General features: G+C 34.2%; 1 protein-coding gene across 1 annotated transcript; it reads right to left on the bottom strand.

Annotated features, from left to right (window-relative positions):
* Nucleotides 1–1,255: 1,255 nt before the first annotated feature.
* Nucleotides 1,256–8,331, bottom strand: LOC149805201 (uncharacterized). The gene is made up of 2 exons (XM_089948358.1): nt 8,115–8,331; nt 1,256–5,498 (listed from the first exon to the last, which is right to left on the bottom strand). Exon 2 carries the CDS (start codon nt 5,467–5,469, stop codon nt 4,414–4,416), a length of 1,056 nt encoding a protein of 351 aa, XP_089804484.1. The 5' UTR covers nt 5,470–5,498; nt 8,115–8,331; the 3' UTR covers nt 1,256–4,413.
* Between the last annotated feature and the right edge of the window lie 14,700 nt (nt 8,332–23,031).

Raw genomic sequence — 23,031 nt, 5'->3', positions numbered from 1 at the left:
GGATTTGATAGACCAATAATTTTCGTCCTAATGGAGAAGGGTGAGACTTGGCCTCACTAGTTTTAGGTTAAAATAAATATAGGATATTTGTACTATGCAAGCAATTAAACGTACTTTTGATATGGGAATAACGTGACACTTTCAAGGTCATTCAGTCTGTTCATTCTTGTTAATGAAGGTGAGTTTTCTGAGACATGTGGTTAAAGATTATCGTTCGTCCCGTTCCTCATTATTATTATTATTATTATTATTATTATTTTCATTATTATAAAGATTACCGTGCGTCCCGTTGTGGACTGAGGATTTATAGATCACATGTTCGTCGGATATCATATCCAACAAATAATTCATATTGAAGACTGTATACTATTTTGGGGATTATATTTTTCAAAGGTGAAAGTAATCACAAGTAGAGTATCTCCATTCTTACATAACAATATTCATTTGAACTAAAGTTGAGCAGACATAGCAAAAGAACAATAGTTCTTGTGACACTCTCAATGGAGGATCTAATCTCATTTCGTTAAACCTTTCCCTGATAGCACGATCGTTACGTTACAAAAGCGGACGAATGCTGTTTATATTCTAGGAGTTTCGTGCTTTAAAAGTGGATATAGAGTATATAAATCATTAGCAGATTAGCTATCCATCAAGGTGTGTAATATGATGTTCGTGCATACATGTTTACCCTTTACCTAATTGTTATTTCTCTTTTGTCCATGCACAATTCATTGAATCAATGGAAAGGGGAAAAGGGGTGTAAGTGAGGCGGAGGCATCCTTTCAAATTTGTAACTCTGGCGTATTTCAAAGACCTAATATGTATGGGAAGTATATATGTGCTGCGGAATGTTACGAGTGCTATGTGTCTACTTCTGATATCGTGTTCTGGAGATTTCGCCTATCCAATTTGCTGTATTGAAGGACCTTTTTAATTTAAAACAAATGTAAATAATTACCACACACATCCGAAATTAAAAAGGCTGCGAACTTCCAGTGTTGTATAGCTCATAGCTGTTTTTGTAACATAATACCATAATATCTCATCACCGTGGGTTACATCCCTGGATCTGGAGGTTCGGTCAATGAGTCGAACTATTTTTGTTCAAGATTTTCATCATCCATACATGCATTTTAAAAAAATGTACCCACTTCAATTCATATCTGAACATTCCGTTGATTAACAAAATGTCATCTATATTCGAAAAAAAGAATTAAAGATGTTCTGATATATGATAAATAAACACTAAGGCAACTTTCATAAGCAGGTAAATTATTGTTTTTATTTGCAATTTGTTTATTGTTTGGTACCTCAAGAAAACGAAGAAGGGAGGGAGATAGACTTTAACCTGAACAATATACGAATCGAAAGAAAATTAACATATACTCGCTTTCAAGTCGTGTCCAACTAAAAACTGTAAAGATCCAAATCCGTTGTCGCATTATACGTCAGTAATCTGGGTTTATGCAATTTTTTAGGAGTAATCTGTAGAACAAACACCACAGACGTTAATGTGCTGGCATATTATCCGATATCATATTTGGATTTATGTTGTTTACAGCTGGGCAAGACTCACAAGCATGTGTGTTACGGTATATTATATAAAACAGTTGTGAAAAAGTGAACATATCAGAGAATATTGATTAAATTTCTTAAACCCGATTCAAGAGAAAATGAAGTATGAACCAGAGAAACCTAGATGAAACAAAAATATTGTTAGATATTGTCAGATTGTCGCGAGAGATTTATACACATTAATTTTAAGTGAAAAGGGTTCGGTAATTCAGGTAACAATGCCTGACTGATAGTGTCACTGGACATTTTTATGCTACCAAAGCTGTCAAGCATAACTATGCACTGGTACCCGATGTATCTATCGACGTTATGACAACTCAATGGCGCACAAATCCGTCTATGTGACAGATTTCTTCAACGAGCATAAAGACATTCCCACATCTTCAGTGTAGCTCTGGTTTAATACCATGTGATATTTGGCAGAATCACGCTATCAAAGATTGCTGACAGTTACATGATTTCGAAGTCACAACGAAATTAAAAATAGTACCAAAATTTAGAAATTCTATAGTATACAAAAATAAAGGGGCTAGACTTTTGCATTGAATCTAAGTCAAACTGCTATCTAAATGAAACAAAACGAGACATAAATACATGTAAACAATGTATTCCCTTTTGAAAAGTTAAAGAAGCAACATACATTCATATACACATTTCATGTGTGCATACATACATACATACATACATACATACATACATACATATGTAAACAAACAGTATTAATGGCCGTACTTTTTTTATTTTTCTTTTTCTGAAAAGGACTTGAAATTGTGAAAGTACAATTCGACTTCGTCTTTTACAATGTACACGCATGTCATCACTACGTATTTCCTGTTTTGCTCAGTTTCTTTGATTTGCAGCCATTTAACGTTCTCCGATGTATAAAGTAATGATCCTTTACAAATTTAAATACAACAAATTTATAGCTGACTGTAGAAATATGTCATTGTTAGAAAAGCTTCAAACATAGGGACCAATTTAAAAGGTTTTGAGATGTCGATAATAATAATAATAATAATAACTAGCCTGTAGAAAAAGAAAACATTTGCCATAACAAGATTGTTTTACGCCGTATGCATAACATGGATGTCAATCAGCGTTTACATTTAGAAGCTATATAGGTTACATAACATTTATCCTTACTCACTAAGAAGGAACAGTATATGTTCTGACCTTACAAAGATAAGACTTTAAGTTTAATAATATTACAAATTACCTCATACTATTTACGCATTTATATATCTATTTGAACATTAACAGTTTAGCCTGGTTGGTGCTTATGGCACATAATCAGGCAATGGTAATTAATACCAGGGTAACTCAAGTAAAGTACCTAGTCTAAGGACTAATCACAATATCCGACAAAGGCTGAACTGATGATAGGATTAGAAAATACACTCAGTTTGGTCAAGAACCTGACAAAACACGGCTAAGTCATCAAGGTTCCAAAACACATCGAGTCCTCGGGCAGTTACGTGTATATTTTGTTTTCTTCATAAGTCACTTTTTCACTGGCATGAGTCTTATGTAAGTACACAAACCTTTAAATACAATTTCGAGAGTTTGTTGTATGTCTCGATTTCTCAGAATAGACACAAGTCTATAACAAGCAGTTTTTCAGTATTATAAACAAAAACTTTAATTAATATTATTATTGATTGTCATTATCTATTATTATTATTATTATTAAATACTAGGTCAGATATTGTATTTATTGGAGTAATAGCTTTTTAAAAAAATACTTCAGAGCTAATTATAGGTAAATTCACGGTTAAATAGGACTATTCTGTAATCATTTATCGAAAATTAAGCCCGTATTTTAATTCCAAAAGAAAATTATAGAACTCTTTAATAAATCGCTATTTATGTACAATGGTTATACTGCATGATTAATATCATATAGTCTACGTTACGAGATTCCACCGGTTTCTTCCATTATTATCTTCAATTTTAGTATGGAAAAAATATCAAATTATACCCAAATGTTTTCAAGATTATGTCTATATGAAGGTAATAACCGTGAAAGCCTTAAAGAAGATAAGGACCCATTTCTTACTACGATCTCTAGGCTACATATGTGGACAATATAATTGTAGGATTTCCATAATCATATTCTTTATTCAAAATTGAAAACAAATTCTGATATAGTAGGAAAAGACTTATTTATGAACAAATTAGACATGTCTAGCAATCGTTGGAATTGTTGTTGTTGTTGTGGGGTTTAACGCCATTTTTCAGCACACGATAGGCTATACATGGCGGCCAGTATTAATGGTGGAGGAAGAACCCGGAAAACCCCGGAAAGAACCACCGACCCACGAGAAGCTACTGGCAAGCTTTCTCACATGCCCACATTGGCTGAATCTTAGACTCGAACCGCCGCAGTCAGAGGTGAGATGGCAGTGATCCGTAAGGAAGAGCGCTTTAGACCACTCGGCCACTCGGGGCCCCGTTGGAATTGATGTCCTCCGTTGTTTACTAAATTTGAAATTCTTATGAAAAATGTTATTTACATTCAGCTGATACATCTTACTTTTATTTTATTATTTTGATGTCTACCTATACAGTTTGTGTTTCTGTGTTATGCTTTACAAAGATTACATTATTTCTTTTTATCCAACATCAGTAATGTTATTAGGAAAACAATTGGACAAATAGTTATATGGTTATCCGAGAAAAATAAATTTGTGGGATGTATATTTCTGGAGTTGAAGTGGAGGGAAATACATTTTATCATTGCTAATTATCTTGAAAAGCAGAAATGTTTAGTATGTGGCAATGTATAATGCATGCATATTATAAATATGATTTGCATGTTCTAACAAACTGTGTTATAATCTATGCCTCATAGAACATCATCCAGCCTTGTACAGGTCGAAGTCTCTGCGTTTCCTTGTTTTCACCAGCTCCTAAGAAACCCGCGACCAGTCGCATTTTGTACTCTTTACATGTATAAAGTTGATCATCAAGGATCACAGGAGTAAAAGTCAGGCCAGGTCCAATGTCAGCATAGTCAGGACTTTTATCATTGCGAACGAGCTTGCCGTCGTAGCGTCTAGAGTATGGAAACATGTCGCCTAGCCAGCCTGATAATTTAGTTTGAAAACCAGAACCAACAATTGTCTTAGTGACGATACGATTCCACCAATCGATGTCTGGCTTTCCCTCCATGCTGGACACAAAGTTGTCAATGATTGTGTGCACCTTGATGAACCACCAATCCAGGTCAGGCAGGAGCTCAGACAATCTATCAAGTCTTTCCTTGATGTTCTTGTAATCATCCAATGTACCAAGAAGGCAAACCTCGGGTATTCCACAGGCTAAACAGCATACATATTCAAAATAATTCTGCATAGCTTCCATCAGGCAACATCGAAATACCTGTGATTCCATTGGACCCGTTGTGCTGAAGGGCTTCGCCATCAAATCAGCTATATCACATTTTGTGTTTTGGTTTATCAATTCAGCGATTTCTTCGACAAAGCCAACCCAACCCTTTTGGTTGTGATTTGGCTCACATGTCCCTTTCGGTTTGATGTTGTATTTTTCCCCATTAACCATCAATTTCTTTTTTCCAGAATGGTTGACGAAGGTGTTTCGATGTTTTTCCGCAGTCTCCTCATCAGAGAGGTGAGTAGCAACTCCTTGGATAATAAGACACCATAGATCATCAGGAGAAAGTTCAAGAGCGATATGTTTATTATAAGCTTCAACAACAGTTGCCACAAGCCCATGTTTATACCAGGTGCTCAACTCAACGAGAGGGTAATTAGAATTACCTGTTTCATAATCGATATTTCTCTCTTTTGCGAATTCTTTGGCGACCTTTGTCAACGGTTTGTCCTCAAAAGTACCGTATTCTTGCTTTACACCAGCACACTTGAAAGTTGTCATGTCTCCTTAATTTCTTTAGATGAATAAATCTAAAGAAAAAAAAATTATAAGTGTTACACATTTATTGAATATCATTTTTGTTTACGTTTACAATACAATATATGAAGGACTGTATAATACTACTTCATTTATACTAAAACCACACTAATTTTCTAAATGCACGCCTTTGTTTCAGTTAACATCTTAAGCTTCTTTCTTGACTGCAATGTTCCACAGTATCGTTATCATTACTTTGAACAGTTGGCCAACATTAAGGTTCCAACTGCTGTCTTGATAGTTTTGAATTCTTCCAAAAATGACACTGTTTTTAATGGAGAAATGGTGCATTATTTTCAGAAATTGAAGGATTTTTTCAACGTTTACGCAGGAATAAAATTTTATCTAGACAGATGTTTCACATTTTCTACTCCTGTCAATAAACCGAAAACTGTCACATTATTGAGATAATATCCGTTATGGGAAATATTTTGGAAATGTAGGTGAAATCGAGGAGTGAATCGAACTGACTATATGCACCAACCATACACTACTCTAATGTTTTAATTTTGATCACGATCTGGTTAATTTAGTGTCATGGTCAAATACAATATCAATTATAGTTGGATCTTGGTCTGGTTATTTAGTCTCATTGTCAAATACAATATCAATTATAGTTGCATATTGGTCTGGTTATTTAGTCTCAGTTTCAAAATATAAAATCATTTATGGTTGGACCTTTGAATGATTAATTTAGTCTCAAGGTCAAATGTATTATCAGTTATATGAAAGGCGTAATATACTTATGTATTTTTGTTGCATCTAAGTTGTAAAAAGAGACAGAATGTTTGACGTTACAATCTGTACAGTGAAATATGAGTTAATTCTGCTGTGTGATGTGATGTGATTTTTATTTTTAACGTAGCTTTAACAATTTTTCAGTCATATCGCTACGATGTCTGCAATGTGGCAGTTTATAGTGATGTCTAGCACTGGGGCATCATGCCGCAGACATGTAGCATGATGTCCCACCCAGTCACATTATCCTGACACCAGGCCAACCAGTCCTAACACTAACCTCTTAATGCTGAACGCTTAATTCTGCTGAAAGGAAACATAAAGAATCATTGATAAAAATTGAAGTACATATATAAAACAGAACTAAGATGTCAATGATGTGTCCTTTCGTAAATTACACACCATCAGAATCGACGTCTAAATGGAAGGAAAATATGGACAATTTTGTTTCGGTAAGGCCCCAAGAAGCATATCAACCAGCGAAACGATATGGACTTGTATATTGAATATACAAGTTTTTCAAGCAGCAATGTAAGTAACGCGTTTTTAGACATTATTGTAATCCTATTTACGTGTTGTCCAAGAGTCAGACAGACAGAGAAATGCCATCTGCAATTCGTGTCGTTGTTATTGTTAAATTAGAATGATAGGAGAGCGAAATGGACGGAAATGAGAGCAACATGCTGAACTCATTTTAATAATGTCCGAAAGGTAATATATCACCATTTTAAATTAAGAGTTTAACTGGTAATGCAGTTTCTAAAGTTTATACCAAACTGGCAATCATCGTAATGAACATGCTGAACATAATGCCCCTCCCCCCACATATACACACACACAACGTAGATATCAACACGAACCTTTTAAATGACATTAACATTCCGCATGCACTCGCTTATAAGTTGGGTCCAACTGCAAAATGCTCAACATTTCTGAGTCAGTTTTTACAGTTTGCTTTGAGCAATAATTAGAACAAACACTATTGAACCTGATCTGCCAGCTTGTTATCAGCGACAACATGTTATCAGTGACGTACTAAGGGTAAATGGCACCATGTTCGAAGATGATGGACCCTCCAAAAAATTTCATGCAATGTAATTTTTATCATCTTTTTGGCACCACAACAACTCTGGCGCCCGGGGTAACCGCCCTATCCGCCTCCTCCCTCCCTCCTCCACGTTAGTACGACACTGTATACTATAGTAAAATCTGTATATGAAAAATGACACTCAAAGTTTGTACTTTACATACAGTTGTCGTATAGAGCAAGGTGTTCAGTTGATCTCTAAAGAGAATTTATCTTATACCTAAAATGAGGCTCTGATGCGTTATGCAAATTAGGGGCTTTGGTTTGTACCATATGGAAATGACTAATCAGCGACTGCATACTATTGTAAAACCTGTACACAAAAATAACTTAAAGGACCATTTAATTTTGTACTTTATGGATAGTAAGAATTTTCTCAATGTCGTCCCGTTTAAGCAGTTGTGCGTTATATAGAGATGTAAAGATACAACATATTTGACTGTACTAGACAAATCTAACATTAATTTTTTACAATATTTGTATGACCTATATTGTCATTATTCTTAGATCATTGCGAATGTATACAATTTTAAAACAAAATAAAATAAAATAAACAAGTTTAATTCATTATGATAATACATACATGCAAAATTTACTTGTTACTAGCAAACGGGTAAAATATTGCATTCCACTCTTGCAAGTCTCAAATATATAGTGGTTATTCTTTACATACGGTCAATCATTTACAGAGTGCCTTGATTATTTAATGATTACAACAGACTAAGAAATGGATGATAGCATGCTATCCTATCGTTCAATTGTGTCAATTAAATGTACTACTTACGTATTAAAAGACAGGGATCAACAAATCAAGATGTGATCAGCCGTTGTTCATAAGGAAAAAGAATACCGAAGTGAAATCTTTTATACCTTCTCCCTCGATCTCTGAGTAGATATTATACTTATCGTATTCACGACAACATATATATCGGAGAGGTTACACAATCACGTGTTTTTTGAGCCTACACCGGAAACATTACTAACCATTTCGTCATTTATATGCAATTTACTTCGCGTCATTTACGTCAATATCCCTTTTATGGTCTACAATTTGAACCGTCACATTTTTGCTATTAGGAAAGAAACACGTGTAGAGCACTAGGATTTCCGTTGGTGTGGGCAGATCAACAGTGTCTTGCAGTGCACATCCGCGAGAAGAACCGGAAGTCCACAGCTAGAACCACTGCCAAACATCCACGCTGAGAATCAGTTCAAGAGTAATTTCCCTTATTTAACAATTGTACGAAGAAGAAGAACTAGAACAAAAAAGATTATGTGTGAGTGTATGTGTAATTAAGATTATTAATGTAGTTTTAACAATTTAACAACAAAAGAGATAATAAATATGTCTCTTCAAGTAAAGTGAAATAACTATTTCTTCGTGCACCAAGTACTGTAATATAAAGTTATTTTTCTTCTTTTTTCCCAGGCGTAAAGCGAAGGCATATGAAAACACACACACACATCTCTCTCTCTCTCTCTCTCTCTCTCTCTCTCTCATATTTGATATTTTAATGCAACATGACAAACTCATCACATAAGTTTCTTACGTTTACAGAGAACATTTGTTTGCAAAAGAGTAACCTCAAAACTTATTTCTGCTACTAAATATGACATCATCAGTAACTCTCTCTCTCTCTCTCTCTCTCTCTCTCACACACACACACACACGTCACACAGAGCAACAGTAAATCTCACAAACCTCTCTCTCTCTCTCTCTCTCTCTCTCTCTCATTTAGATACACCCGCGACATGAATTAAATTAGCGCACGAGCTACCGCACCTTACAGAGCGTATTGTGCCTGCACAAAATTCAGGTGAAATTAAGGGACCTTTTGGAATCCTCGATTAATATTGGTAAATCCTGACAACGAACAAACAACTCATAGTACAATGGACATAATTATAAATCGTATTGCAGGCTCCCTAACACCATCCTCACCTCGAACTAACCCCACTTCTTTCAGAATGTTTAAATTTTTTGATAAGTCTCGCATACAGATCTCAGAAGAAATGTCAAAGTTTCAGATCTCTGTAGCACTGTACACATTCACGACATTTTTTGTTGTTGTTGTTTTGTTGTTTCTTTTTAAATCCTGTACCCATAATATTTGGAATACGAGCATTTACATCAGCAATCATAACATTCTCACCAGTAACTAAAACAATTAAAGGCATTTTCTAGCAATAGTCAAAATCATTCCTAAGTTTATTCAAATTCTGTGTCCATGATCAATCTAGGAACTTCACGAAGCGCTTTTACTCTGTCATGTAGCGCCTACTAAAATAGTGTATGTAATACCACTCAAATATTTGCATCCGTATTTTAAACCAGCCTCTAGATTCGTGTTTCTCTACAACACAATAGTAAATATAGTCAAGTCTGGAAATATACAGAAATCAAAGAATATCATGGAATTCTATTGTTTCGTGTTCCTTAGAAGATATATGGACATGTGCTATGAAGTACCATATGAATTCTAGCACCAGTATAAACAACTAACTTATTCATCTGTGTTTGTATGTGTATAAGTAAAATGTACTGGACTTCCTTCACATCAACCAACCGTTTCAATTTTAGCATACCTGCTCAGAACCAACTTGTATATTTCTTTATGAAAATGACTAATATATATTGGGTTTCTTTCTCATTTGTAGACGTCAATTTATCTCCATGTAGAATAAGGACATTCACGTCATGAATGATAAAATCCCCGCTGGGAACCAAAACAGCTTCACGTATGTTTTATCATACTATAGTTAGCATATCTGAAATTCTGTGTGCTGAATAATTCAACAAATTTCATAATGTTCGTGCTTTTCATGTTATTTCACTTACATCAAAGATTCATGCACCTGAGCTAAGAAGTGACGTATCAAATTTTGCATCCGTGCTCACAACCAATTTATATATTTCTCTTTGCAAAAGCCCGAGTCATATATACTTTGTTTCTTACACATCTGTACACAGGGGCGTATTAACCATTAAGCAGATTAAGCACGTGCTTAGGGGACCAGGGCCAAAGGGGGCACCACAAAGTTGAGAAAAGGGTGAAAAGAAAAAGAAAAAAAAAAACGAATGAAGATTTGTAAAAACAAAATTGATAAAACTAGTGCAAATTGATCATAATGTTCTGTTTCTTGATCATGGTGTACCCTGGGGTTATCTTCCCATGTGTACGTGGAAAGGAGGGGGCACCAAAATTTGTCAGTGCTTAGGGCACCAGTGAGCCTTAATCCGTCCCTGTCTGTACACGTCACATTATCTCCATGTATATCATCTAACATCTCTTCATATTTAGGTATTGCAGTTTGGCAGCTATATTCTTAAATCGTTGGTCACAAAACCAATTTCTTATCCAAGGTACCTAAACGCGTTTCTTTGAAGCGATGCATCTGCGCTCAGAACCGCGAAGTTCTTACCACAGCCTGTCACATCACAAGTTAATGCCAAAATAACAATCAGTATTACTATTTTTTTACAATAACCATCTGGTACTAACAAAGTATTACTATTTTTTTACAATATCCATCTGGTACTAACCACCAGTAAATTAATGGACTATTTTTTTTTATAGACAAAACCGTATCACGAGAATATCAATCGACCATAGTCTATTCTTTACTGCATGTTCCCTTATAACATCCGTGCCTAGAACCAAGATTTCCTGATAAAAGAAAATTACAAAAGTTCCGATGCTCATACATCTTTCAGAACAGATGACAAAATGAATAAGATATTTACTGCCGCGTATAAATTCACGTCCTTTACCCAAGCATGTACCGATAACATGTAGAACACGGATAATTACTTCATCGATGATAACATCCCCGCGTGGAACCAAAACAGCTATATATATGAAATACCATGCTCTAGGTAACATCTTTAATAGCATTTTTGAAAATATGTGTCCTGTATAAATCAACCAACTTAACACTGTTACTGCTTTTCATGTTCTTTCACTTACATTAAAAGAACATGCATCTGACCTATAAAGTACCGTATCATGTATATTTCGTTTCTTACACATCTGTAAACCTCACGTTATCTCCATGTGTATCATTTAACCTCTCTATTGCAATCTAGCAGCTATATTCTTAAATCATTGACCACAAGACGTGGTTCCTATGCAAGGTTCCTACACTCGTTTCTTTCAAGCGATGCATCTGCTTTTCATGTTATTTCAATTACATCTAAGATTCATGTATCTGACCTATAAAGTGCCGTATCAATTTTTGCATCCGTGCTCAGAACCAATTTATATATTTCTCTTTGTAAAAGCCTGAGTCATGTATATTTCGTTTCTTACACATCTGCACACGTCACATTATCTCCATGTATATCATCTAACATCTCTTCATCTTTAGGTATTATAATTTAGCAGCTCCATTCTTTGACCACAAGAAGTGATTCCTATGCAAGGTTCCTACACTCGTTTTTTTGAAGCGATGCATCTGCGCTCAGAACCACGATCTTCTTACCACTGCCTGTCACATCACAAGAAGATGCCTAAATAAACATCAGTAATACTATTGTTTCCAATACCACCTGATACTAATCACCAGTAAATGAAAGGACTATTCCTTATTTTAGAAACAAAAAATCGTACCACGAGGGTATATAGTGCAACAATCGACCAAAGTCTACTCTTTACTGCATGTTCCATTATAACATCCGTGCCTGGAACCAACAATTCATCGTACAAAGAAAATTACACTTTTGTTCCGATATTCATACGTCTTTCAGAACAAATGACAAAATGAATAAGATCTTTACATAAATTCACGTCCTTTTCCCAATCATGTGCCGATAACATGTAGAATACGGGCATTTACTTCGTCGACGATAACATCCCCGCTGAGAACCAAAACATCTTCATATATGAAATACCATGCTCTAGGTAACATCTTTAATAACATATTTGAAAAGCTGTGTCCTGTATAAATCAATACATTTCATACTGTTCCTGATTTACATGTTCTTTCACTTGCGGCAAGGATGCATGCACCGGAGCTATAAAGTACCGTATATATACTTCTATCCGTGCTCAGAACAAATGTATATAGTTCTTCCTTCCAAACCATGGACGAAGAGTCTAAACCACATCAATACCAAGGACTGATTTTCATTATTGTCAGGTTGTGTGTACTTTTTCAAGTGCTTTCTATATTTCTGTCTTTGAAAGTATGGCATATGGCCTTCAAAGGTATACTCTGTTAATATAAATGAGTTTGTGTGTATATGTTGCGAGTAAATGAGAAATTCATAAGCCTTTCTATATGTGTTCCATCTGTGGGTTCGTTTTTTCGTATTTTTGTCACCAAATGCATTTATAGGTCACAATTCTTGGAATGCAGAATGATATTATGATTAGTTAGAATGGATTGCAAGAGTGTTTGTTTCATTTTCTTTAGATGTTCATGTTCTCTGAATAAATAATGTTTATACATTAAAATTATTCGTGATTACTAGTTATGTTTCCAGATTCAAATTCGTCTGTTTCTATTCCGATGTATTCTCTAAAATAAGAACATAAACTAATATTCATCAGGTTTATGGCAGGTTCTTTTGTCGTTCCTGTTTTGGCAGGAACATGATCTATTTTATTCATCATTGTGGCGTCGGTGTCACGTGTCCATCCATTCATCCACACCCTAGATTACAGTTAATGCTAAGACTGTTTGGATTAAGATATTTCTCGTTAAATGAAAAGTGGTCTCAACAAATATGTGGTTTAATATCTCTTTGGGTTTTTGCTATACAAGAAGGTAGTCTACCTAAATAGGCCATTACTGTTTATCAATGTCTGTATGATGCGCTCATAACTAAAGATTCCTATGTTTTTAAGTATGCTATTCACTAATCATATATTGCATTTTGCATAATTATTATCAGTACCAAGTTACCTTCCTCATCATAAACTCCTCTCTCTCTCTCTCTCTCTCTCTCTCTCTCTTATTAGAATGATTTCACATAAACGTTTGATCATCATATGGTGTTGAGGCATCTTGTTACAGTATTGGTTGAGATCCCTGTTTAGATTGGCAACAGTGTGAAATCTGTTTGATAGGGATAGGATAACAGAGCCTGAATTACAATGTTCACACATTTGATCTCTATCTTCTTTTTTACCCATGGGATTTTTGTCTGTGACGTGTCAACACTTTAAGACCAAATAGTTTATATTATTAATGATCCCTGACTTTCTTCCTTTTCTGTAGTTGTAAGAAAGTATCGTCCATGCAGTAAAACAAAATATGAGTCTGTTATGTTTAATTTGCAGTCGTCATGACCCATTGATTGGGTCAACATTAAATTAAGTTAAGAAGCTACATTTGTGTTGGATGTTAATATTTGTAACTCAGTAACACCATGGTTGCATTGACTTCAAGTCTATCGAAATTTAGCCGTGTCTCAAACTCCAATCACACGTGGCCTTGTCTCATTCTTTAACAGCAATCATCTCATTATCAGAGTTCAGTTCCACTATGTTGCTTCTATTAGCTTTAATTCTTTAACTTGATTTCCGACTTTCATTATGCCAAGTTTCTACTTCTCAGACGTTCATTGTGAAACTAATCAAAATGGAAGCAAATGTGACTTATTGCTATTCGTCACTTAATCATCTGGAACATTTACTGAGAAGGTGTAATGAATGTTGCAAAGGTGACTGCAAATCCTACCATTGTCCACTGTGCCCAGCCTACAAGTTCAAGCCGGCCAAATTAGTTAAAGTTAGAAGCCCATCTTAAGGTTCTTTTGGAAGACAAGAGTAGCTGCACCAAACGGTAAGTTTTACATTTTTGTTCTCTTGAATATATGTCAGTCTGTGACGATAAAACTAAAAGATTTTTAAAAAGAAACACAACATTGTTGGGATTTATAATGAGAAATATTGGAAATATAATTTACTATACATGTGATGCTTTAGGACTCTTCTGCTACTGCAAGTTTCCATCATTTGTTATGATCAAGTAAACCCCGGTACTTTATGAACCTAATTTAAACTAGCATATGTTATGACTTAAATGTGTAAATGACACCCACCCTGTTATTTTTCCACCTATATGGCCTTACCCTTTTTCCAAGGGGCGTACTCTGGTTCAGCTAACAATTTGCGCAATTTCAGTAAGTTTTCTTCCGTTGGTTTTTCTCATAATAAATACGTTACGCCAGCATGTCATTTAGTGCTACTAAATTGGCATTGGTTCTTCCAAGGACCGTCATTGTATGATAATCCTTTATAAAGAATGTCCATTAACACACGGTTCATGTAAATAATTATATATCATAAGGTAACATATGAAGCAAGTTCTTCCTGCAAAAATATAGTATTAATAAGACCATTTCGAAATATGATACAGGACATTGACTTCTATGGGATATCAATATAACAATACTCGCTCATAACAAGTTATTTCATGCATTTTTACAATATACTTATGCTTCGATGATTTTGCAGTCGAAGTTATTAATTTGTTTCATATAAATAACAGTGCATAGTTAGTTTTGATTATTAGTTTCGCAAATATGTTTTCTGTAGATGTAACGCATCTCTTTGTAAAGAAGCTGCATCAATTAGAGAGTATCATATATAAAAAGTCACCAGATTGCTTATGTAGAAAATTACCTCGAAAGTTTTGAAACAAATATGGTGTCCCACCCAGTCACATTATCCTGACACCGGGCCGACCAGTCCTAACACTAACCTCTTAATGCTGAGCGCCAAGCGAGGCAGCTGTTAGTAACGTTTTTGTAAGTCTTTGGTATGACTCGGCCTGGGATCGAACCCACGACCTCCCGCATCCGAGGCGGACGCTCTAACCACTAGGCCTCCGGAGCGGTTGATCATTTATGAGATGCATCATAAATATATGACCGTATTAGTTGCAAATAACAGTAAAATGGAATCGATACATTTAAATAACATTTCGATTCTTGCTATGACAGGGATCAGAGTGAGCCTGTTATAAACTGTCCTACAAATGGCACGATTGTTCGAAAAGGCCATATGCATTTGTACGATTCGCCTGATGTAAATAAAAATACGATTACCTGTGTACTAACATCAGCATGTTGTCATATATCATGACCCATGAATGCATCGCTAATTTTATATTTCGAAATCTCACATAGAATAAAACACATGATACAATCATAGTCATTTATGAAGTCGAGTAATGTAAATTACATTAGGAAGAGAGCCAATAAAAAAAAGATATTTTCTGTCACAGCGATTATGCTGAATTTCAAACATGATACAAACTTTTGTACTATTTTAAATTATAACTTTATACGTTTTCAGCACAATGAAGTACTTCAGATTCATGACGACGCAAATGATATATATGCTCTAAGGACCCGCACTAGCAAGGTAAGACAAACCATATATCACAATAAAGGCATGATAATTAAGTGGTTATTTAATCTTTGTTTTGTTCTCTCTCTCTCTCTCGTTCTCACTCAAGACAACTAAATGTAACAATGAAAGACTAATTCATTTTAATATATTTTATTTCTCCAGTAATATATTCCTAGTAAACAAGAATATGAGGTACGATACAAAAATAAAACACATTGATACTATTTTGCGAAGCATAACAAATAAGTAGTGCTCCTAAACTCTTCAGCATAAAATGACAGCAGTTGGTACAGACGCCATCGCTACAACTAGTACAATGTTTAATATGTACAGCGTCTTACTTGCATCATATGAATGTTTTTGCACGTATTGTGTTTTCGGTTGTAACTGTTTCTTTAGATGTTCTAGTGACACTTGAAAATTTAAATAAAATTTCTTGCAGCGAAGACCTTCCTCATGGATATTCCCTCCAATGGCTCCCAAAAGAGGGCGATATTACATTTGCAATATGCCCGATGATGGAAGGTGACTGTGTTTCTTCTCAAATATTTTCTTTTTCAAATTTTTCACGCCAAAATATGCGAAAATGTCAATAATTTTATAGTCGTTGCATAAGTGATAACTGGCTTCGAATGTTTTTTTTTAAGTCTTGGACACATTATCGTTGAACGAAAGGACAGTTCTAAAATCCTGTAATCTGACAAAAAATAAATGCATGATGTTAAGTTTTGCAACTGTGATTATAATTTGAATTTGAAAAAGAATAGTATGAGCCAAATTTAAAAATGACTCGTCAAGTGCTTAACATTGGTCTTTCTAACTTTGCTGTTTGTTAGATCAGTTACAATTAGTAATTTGTATAAGATACTCAGCTAAACCAATTTACAAAATCTAGTTTATGAAACAAAGAGAACTTTGTAGAAGTTTGAAAAAAGAAAGGATTATGTAATTAAACGTTGGGTACAAAATAATATGTTTGATTTAAAGATTAAAAGAAATGAACGGCAATGTAATATTTAGTGCACAAACTGGTTTTAAATCGGCTCTTACGCATTCAGTTTCAATAATCTTTTTTTTTAAATTAAAGAATATAACTTTGTTGCTTTAATATATTTGACTTGAATGTATTTTGTTATAATCTGATACGAGATGAAACCATTTCCTTAAATCAGTTAACGATTCATTTTTTCACGTGATTGGATTTCAAGAAAAGAAATATATATTCCTTTTTGCTATCATAAGGCTGTATTGGCAATTTGAGTGATGCAAGATCTGGTATCACCCTTCTTGCCTTGGACTTCAAGAAGAACCGCCCGAATTCTACTGCAAAGACTGTGAGGTAATGATCTTGATTAATTGTTTTCCTCTGTGTATATGTCAAATTTGTTATGTCTGTTTTTAGTTTCTCCACCTTGAGCTAAAATGAATGCATTCCATCCGAGCATTTCGAAACCTAGTACTAAGAAGAATTTAACTGTATGTATATACATTTCAACCACACACAAAGCATGAACCATGCCTTGTATATTACTCCTCAATGTAAATTCCCTAAGAAAGTGTATACCGTCTCCATGTGTAATATGGCTAAAATCTAGACGACATTAAATTGATTAGATTTTTCGTGAATAATTTCTTCTTGATTTATTTTAATTATAATATTTTAATAACATAGTGGCAATATTATAGTTGACTAGTTCAATGGAACACTTTTTAGTTTTAAGTGTTCATAGATCATTAAGTGGAGACGTACAGTTCAAGTTTGCTTTCGCTATTCCTGATTAGGAGGAAGGCAAAGTCTCATGGGAGAGAGATTATGGTACAGAAGATGATGAACGAAGCAATACTACGAAGGTAATATTCGAGACTGCACGTGAGGTATTTATTGTAAAATTGAAATTAATTAGGAGGAAAACATAATACTTGTATAACTTTTAAAATGCTTTATCATTGTTATCTAATGTAGAACGTCTTCACTTTTTCACATAATCATGTGTTACCCTGATGGCACTGACTTTCTGTATTAACTGGTACCGACCAGGCTTCATGCACGTAGTTTAACCAAGCAAATATTATTTCATATATTTCACTTTCTCCTGAATGGCTGCTTGTGAATCGGTTGAGTGTTTGGACGTTTGGAAGATTAATTAATTCTATGAAATAAGAAATGAATAGTCTCTAACTTACGATGATTTCATGTTCAGCGCTAATTGACAAGTTTTATATGCTTACGTTTCAGACACTAGAAAAGATATCACAGACGTTGTTTTGAAGGAAAAGGTTTGTAGAAACAACTGACAGCTTATTATTGTAATGAATGAATGTAATTGGCGATCACAATAGTTTAGTTCTTTGAATGGTACAATGGACATTATTTAATTCTTCTTAAAAAAAACAAAAAAAACAAGGAAGTTCTTGATGCAAGCATGCATTTCAAAACCAACTCGTAATACGAGCGTGATAAGTGACAGAGTTAATTAGAAATTAGAGACTCTTTGAAATCGAACTATTGAATATCCTCTTTGCGCATAATGTATACTTTCCAGGAAGAAGCTCTTTCTGAGTACTTGTACCGGACAAAAGGCTGTGATGACAACTGCTGGTAAGTGTTTCTTTCATATGTGTTATATAAGTTTACACATAAATCGATATTCTCCTTCACATTGCTGCTCAGTCATTACTAGGTTGACTTTGTCGTCTTTTCTCCCTTTCATATAAATACTGTTATATTTGTCTTATATTGTAATACATAGCATAAGGCAAATCTATAGAAGGTTCTCAATGTCGTATCCTAAAGAAATCATGCAACACAGTATGGCGAATAACTTTGCAACGTCGCAAAGAGGCATTTATTAAGTAAAGTGCCGAAAGTTATGAGAAAAATAGAAACTTAGACTCGTGCTGATTTCATATAAAATTAATGAAATTCTTTGCATAATACAATATGTCACCTACTGTGACATTTATAATTATTCAAATCGTTTAAGAAATTTCATGTATAATAACTTCTCATTTACTTTAAGAAAGATGTTCTATTAGATCTGGTTTTAAAAGTCAAAATCACTAATATCAACAAATGGCTGAAATAATATTAAACAAAATATTTTAATGTAGAGGCTTCACTTATATTTGACGTGTATTCTTCAAAACCTGCATTTCTTTTCTTAGTCTTGTACATGAAAAACTAATTTCAGCCAAAACACACGTACGCCATCACGCTTTTTGTCGCGACTGGTTAGGTGAACTGAACAAACTGAGGAGAAAATACGGATTCGGGCACGATATACTAGAAGACGAGGAGGTAAGTGTTCTCCGCAACGGACAGTCTCACTGGAACCACGAGATACAGATATAGCTCCATTGAATCTCCATTCCGCCATTTAATAATGACATGCTGATATAATGGCACAACACGATGTAGTGATCCATGTAATGGAATACACTCATATACTGAAAATTGTACTATGAGTACATGGAAAAGAAAACAATAATTAGAATATGGGTGTCTGCCAGAGAGTTTGACCTTAAAATTAGCGATAAAATTTCCAGCAAGTACTCATGCAGATGAATGAATCATACCAATCCACAACTATTCTTAAAGTGAATGGATTACAACAGGGACTAATTCTGCCCAGAAAAAAAATCATCCATTGGAATTCATGTCTAATATTAGCATTGAATAAATCCACTACTGTCCACACACACCCACACACACCCCCACACCCCCATATATATATATATATTTATATATATATATATATATATATATATATATATATATATATATATATATATATATATATATATATATATATATATATATAATTTTTGTATCTTTATAGTTTGCAATGGATTTACAGTTACGGTTGAAAGATCAATACTTGAAGTTGGTGAAAGACAATAGGTAAGTATTGGCTGGAAATTTAACATGTTAACAGGATTAAGTGATTTTCCTTAACAGCATAGTAAATATGAAAGTTCACTAACGCTTCTATGTTGTGTCAGTAAATATTGGTTTCTAATGTTATCACACCAACTATTAATTACACTTTAGGATTCGTTAGTGTTTCCTATAAATAACACCTTTAGAAACTTGTGTGAAAAAATTAATATAAGATATAAAAAAGCATGAAAGTAAGATCGTACCATGTCTACTTCATACCAAATGTCACTTTGTCTTTACATTTTTCATTTTCACAAATAGAAACACATGCATATCGTTAATACATATTTTCAGGAACATTTTCAGCTTTTGGTACACTCTGAAACCGCTTGATGGCAGGATGTCGAGATTGACCGGTCTATTTTGTAAATATTCAAGCAAGTAAGTTAGGCCAACTAAATAAAATTGATGATAGTTTTCTTTAGGGGCTAAACATGCTTATGTAGTTGCAAAAATAATATAGCCCATATGGCCGTATTGATGGTCAATTAACAATGAAGAAAAGTAAGAGCAATTTTCTTTGTCATTTGGAGAAATCAGGAGACCTGGGTGAAAATAATTTCTTATTAAAATGGTTTATTGTTAGAAAGAATTTTGTTAAAGTTTTATATGTTATTGGAACGGCCATATACCAGTTTCAACAGTTCTCAAGAGCAAAACACGAATTGCATACAAAAGTGTGTGCGTTTGATTACAACGCATATCTAATTCAGCTGACTTCGGCAAGGACCTTAGATCCTAATGCACTGGCGCTAAATAAAGATAATTGATTTAATGTCCACTTTTGCACATTTGAAAAATGAAGTTTTATATGATTTTTTCAATTTTACATTCGTATATCGTACATACTTTTTGCCAAAAAATTGTCCAGTTGAAGACGATTTCTTTTTTTTTTTTGGTCGCAGCTGTGCCGTTTATTACGCCGATTTTTTCTTGCACAAAGAGGTCGTTGTCTTCCTGTTGATGGTCTTTAATAATGTGTCATATGAACATACAAATTATATGTGTCTCCAGTCAGAGATAAACAGGGAAAGAAAGATGTGAATTTAAAATCGTAAGGAGCCCAATACTGATGATTAACAAACACGAGGACATGAGCCACTAACCCTGTTTATAGACAAGACACAATCAGATGATATCATAATTGTATGATGATCACATGCACTAATATGATGCATATTATCTTACGGTTGGATGATGTCACTGTCCTTTTTAAGCGTGTGCTTTGTGTGTTTGTCGGACACACACACACACACACACACATATATATATATATATATATATATATATATATATATATATATATATATATTGAATTTGAGCTGTATTCAGGATGTGTACACATTTGTATTGTTTGCTGGATTTAGTATTTATGTCAAGACGGAAAATATTTAGATTGGTCATCTCATATACAATATAGAATGGACCTAATGACAGCTTTTATTTACCCGTATTGATTTAGACCATGTTCATCCGTGTCAGTCAGATTACGTTGTTCAAGTGCCTCTTTAATTGTGTAGATGGGAGTATCGGACGGGGCTAACGATGGGTGGTGTATGCAATTATTTTTCGAAACTCTTTATGCGTCTTTATTGTAAAAAGTATATAAACAACATGTAATAGGTTTAGTGATGGATGCTGTCTACAAGACATTTTTAGACTGTGTAGTTATATGCACTGGTATAATAGTTTGGTAGTTGGAAGACATAGCTAATGCCGAATGCAGTGTATACTTTTCAGTTTATATTTGGAAAGTGTGTATTAGAGAGAACAATATATTACACTGGGTGGAGCTACTTTTGAATGCTCTGTTGGTCTTTCATAAGGTAGTGCAAGTATCACTTGTGTATATGGTACGGTCTTAATGACAGTTTTTTTCTGCAAATATGTACTAACGCCTCTATACGTATGTATTGTCAGAATATCACCAAGGAATTGGATGTTTCAGTTTATTGTTGCTTCCCAACAGAACTATTTATTTTCATGCATTGTTCTTAGGAACGAAGAATCTATTACAATCTGGGTGTATATGTGGGTATTGTCACGTCGCCCCTCATGGATGGGCGACGGATTCAGAAAGGATCCGTCTTGTCATCAGCTTTTGGTTGACTTGAGGATACACTATCGTATTCTATGGGAACGATCTTATTCTAAGGGTGCAATTAATGAACAGAGGCGTCAAATGAAGGTAACATTATTTAATGACAGAAAGATGATCCAATCAAATCAAGTGACTGATGGGAAATGATTGTGAAATTATAGCGTAACTAACATTGAAATGCAATATATTACAATCTAAAGTAATGTTAGTGTAAGCTGAATCTGATAGTAGAACACAAATTTGTTCATAAAGCTTGTTAACATACGTTATGACTAACAGGAAGTAGCAAGTAATTACATATGCTTTTCTAAATGAAAGTATTTCTAAATGGAGAGCTGAAGCATGCAAATACACGAGAATGCAGTGTGTCAAGCAACTAATTAGCAATAAAGACTAAAATACTCATGTGTATCTTGTTGTTTCTTATATGCACTATTAACATGGTTAGTACTGAGTCACGCAAGCTATTGGTGTTCAATACATTCTAATATATTCTTTATTCATTCATAAAGTGGGGGGGGGGGAATAACGTAAATAAAAGAACCTAATCTGGGTTCAAGGTTTACCATTGTTGGTGCACCATAGTCTTTGGTGCTCAATGTGTCTAAGGTTTGGGTGCAGAGTATCGGACGGGGCTAATTTATAATTTATACCCAACTTGGTACAATGGTTTTCTCACAAGCAGACGACAAAGTTCTATTTATTGAATTTCACACAAAAAGTGTAAATTCTATCAAAGGAATAAATTATCAATATAATGTTTGTGAATTTGGAATAATAAATTATAGGCGCACTGCTATATGCAGATGTAGGTTATTCACCTTATATTTAAATGGCAAAATAAATAAGTTCAAAACACGTTATTTTACTAAGTCACAAAATAACACTCTGCTAGTGTTATTTTATGCAATGGAATTAGTTAATCAGCTTTAAAATGTGTTTTATCATAGCCACATCAGATTTTAAAGCTGGTTGAGCCATTTTTGTATTTAGCGCCTTGGACAAAGACTGGAAAGTGACAAAGTTCGTTGTTGTTGTATTGAAGTATACTTATGTTGGCACCCCGTGACTCGGTTCCAGCAGATGCTGGTAAAGAGTTGGAGGTGTCACCCTGTTTTTCGTTTCTAAAAGTCATGGTTTGTGATTTATGTATCCCCCGTCCTCCCATATGTAGATTCCATATGTGATATTGCTTTATTTTTTTATTCATTTTGTTTTAAATAAACTTTTTAATTTTATTATTTTTTTATTATATTTGTAATTTTTGTTTTTGTTTTTTGTTTTTTTTAATTTATTT

Source organism: Sinohyriopsis cumingii, chromosome 2 (genome assembly GCF_028554795.1).
Source record: "Sinohyriopsis cumingii isolate HCF-2022 chromosome 2, ASM2855479v2, whole genome shotgun sequence".
NCBI lineage: Eukaryota > Metazoa > Mollusca > Bivalvia > Unionida > Unionidae > Sinohyriopsis > Sinohyriopsis cumingii.
This window is presented reverse-complemented; position numbering and strand designations above follow the sequence as displayed.

Bases quoted from the DNA above. Each gene is read 5' to 3' on its own strand.
- LOC149805201 (XM_089948358.1), bottom strand. From the start codon at position 5,469: ATGACAACTTTCAAGTGTGCTGGTGTAAAGCAAGAATACGGTACTTTT.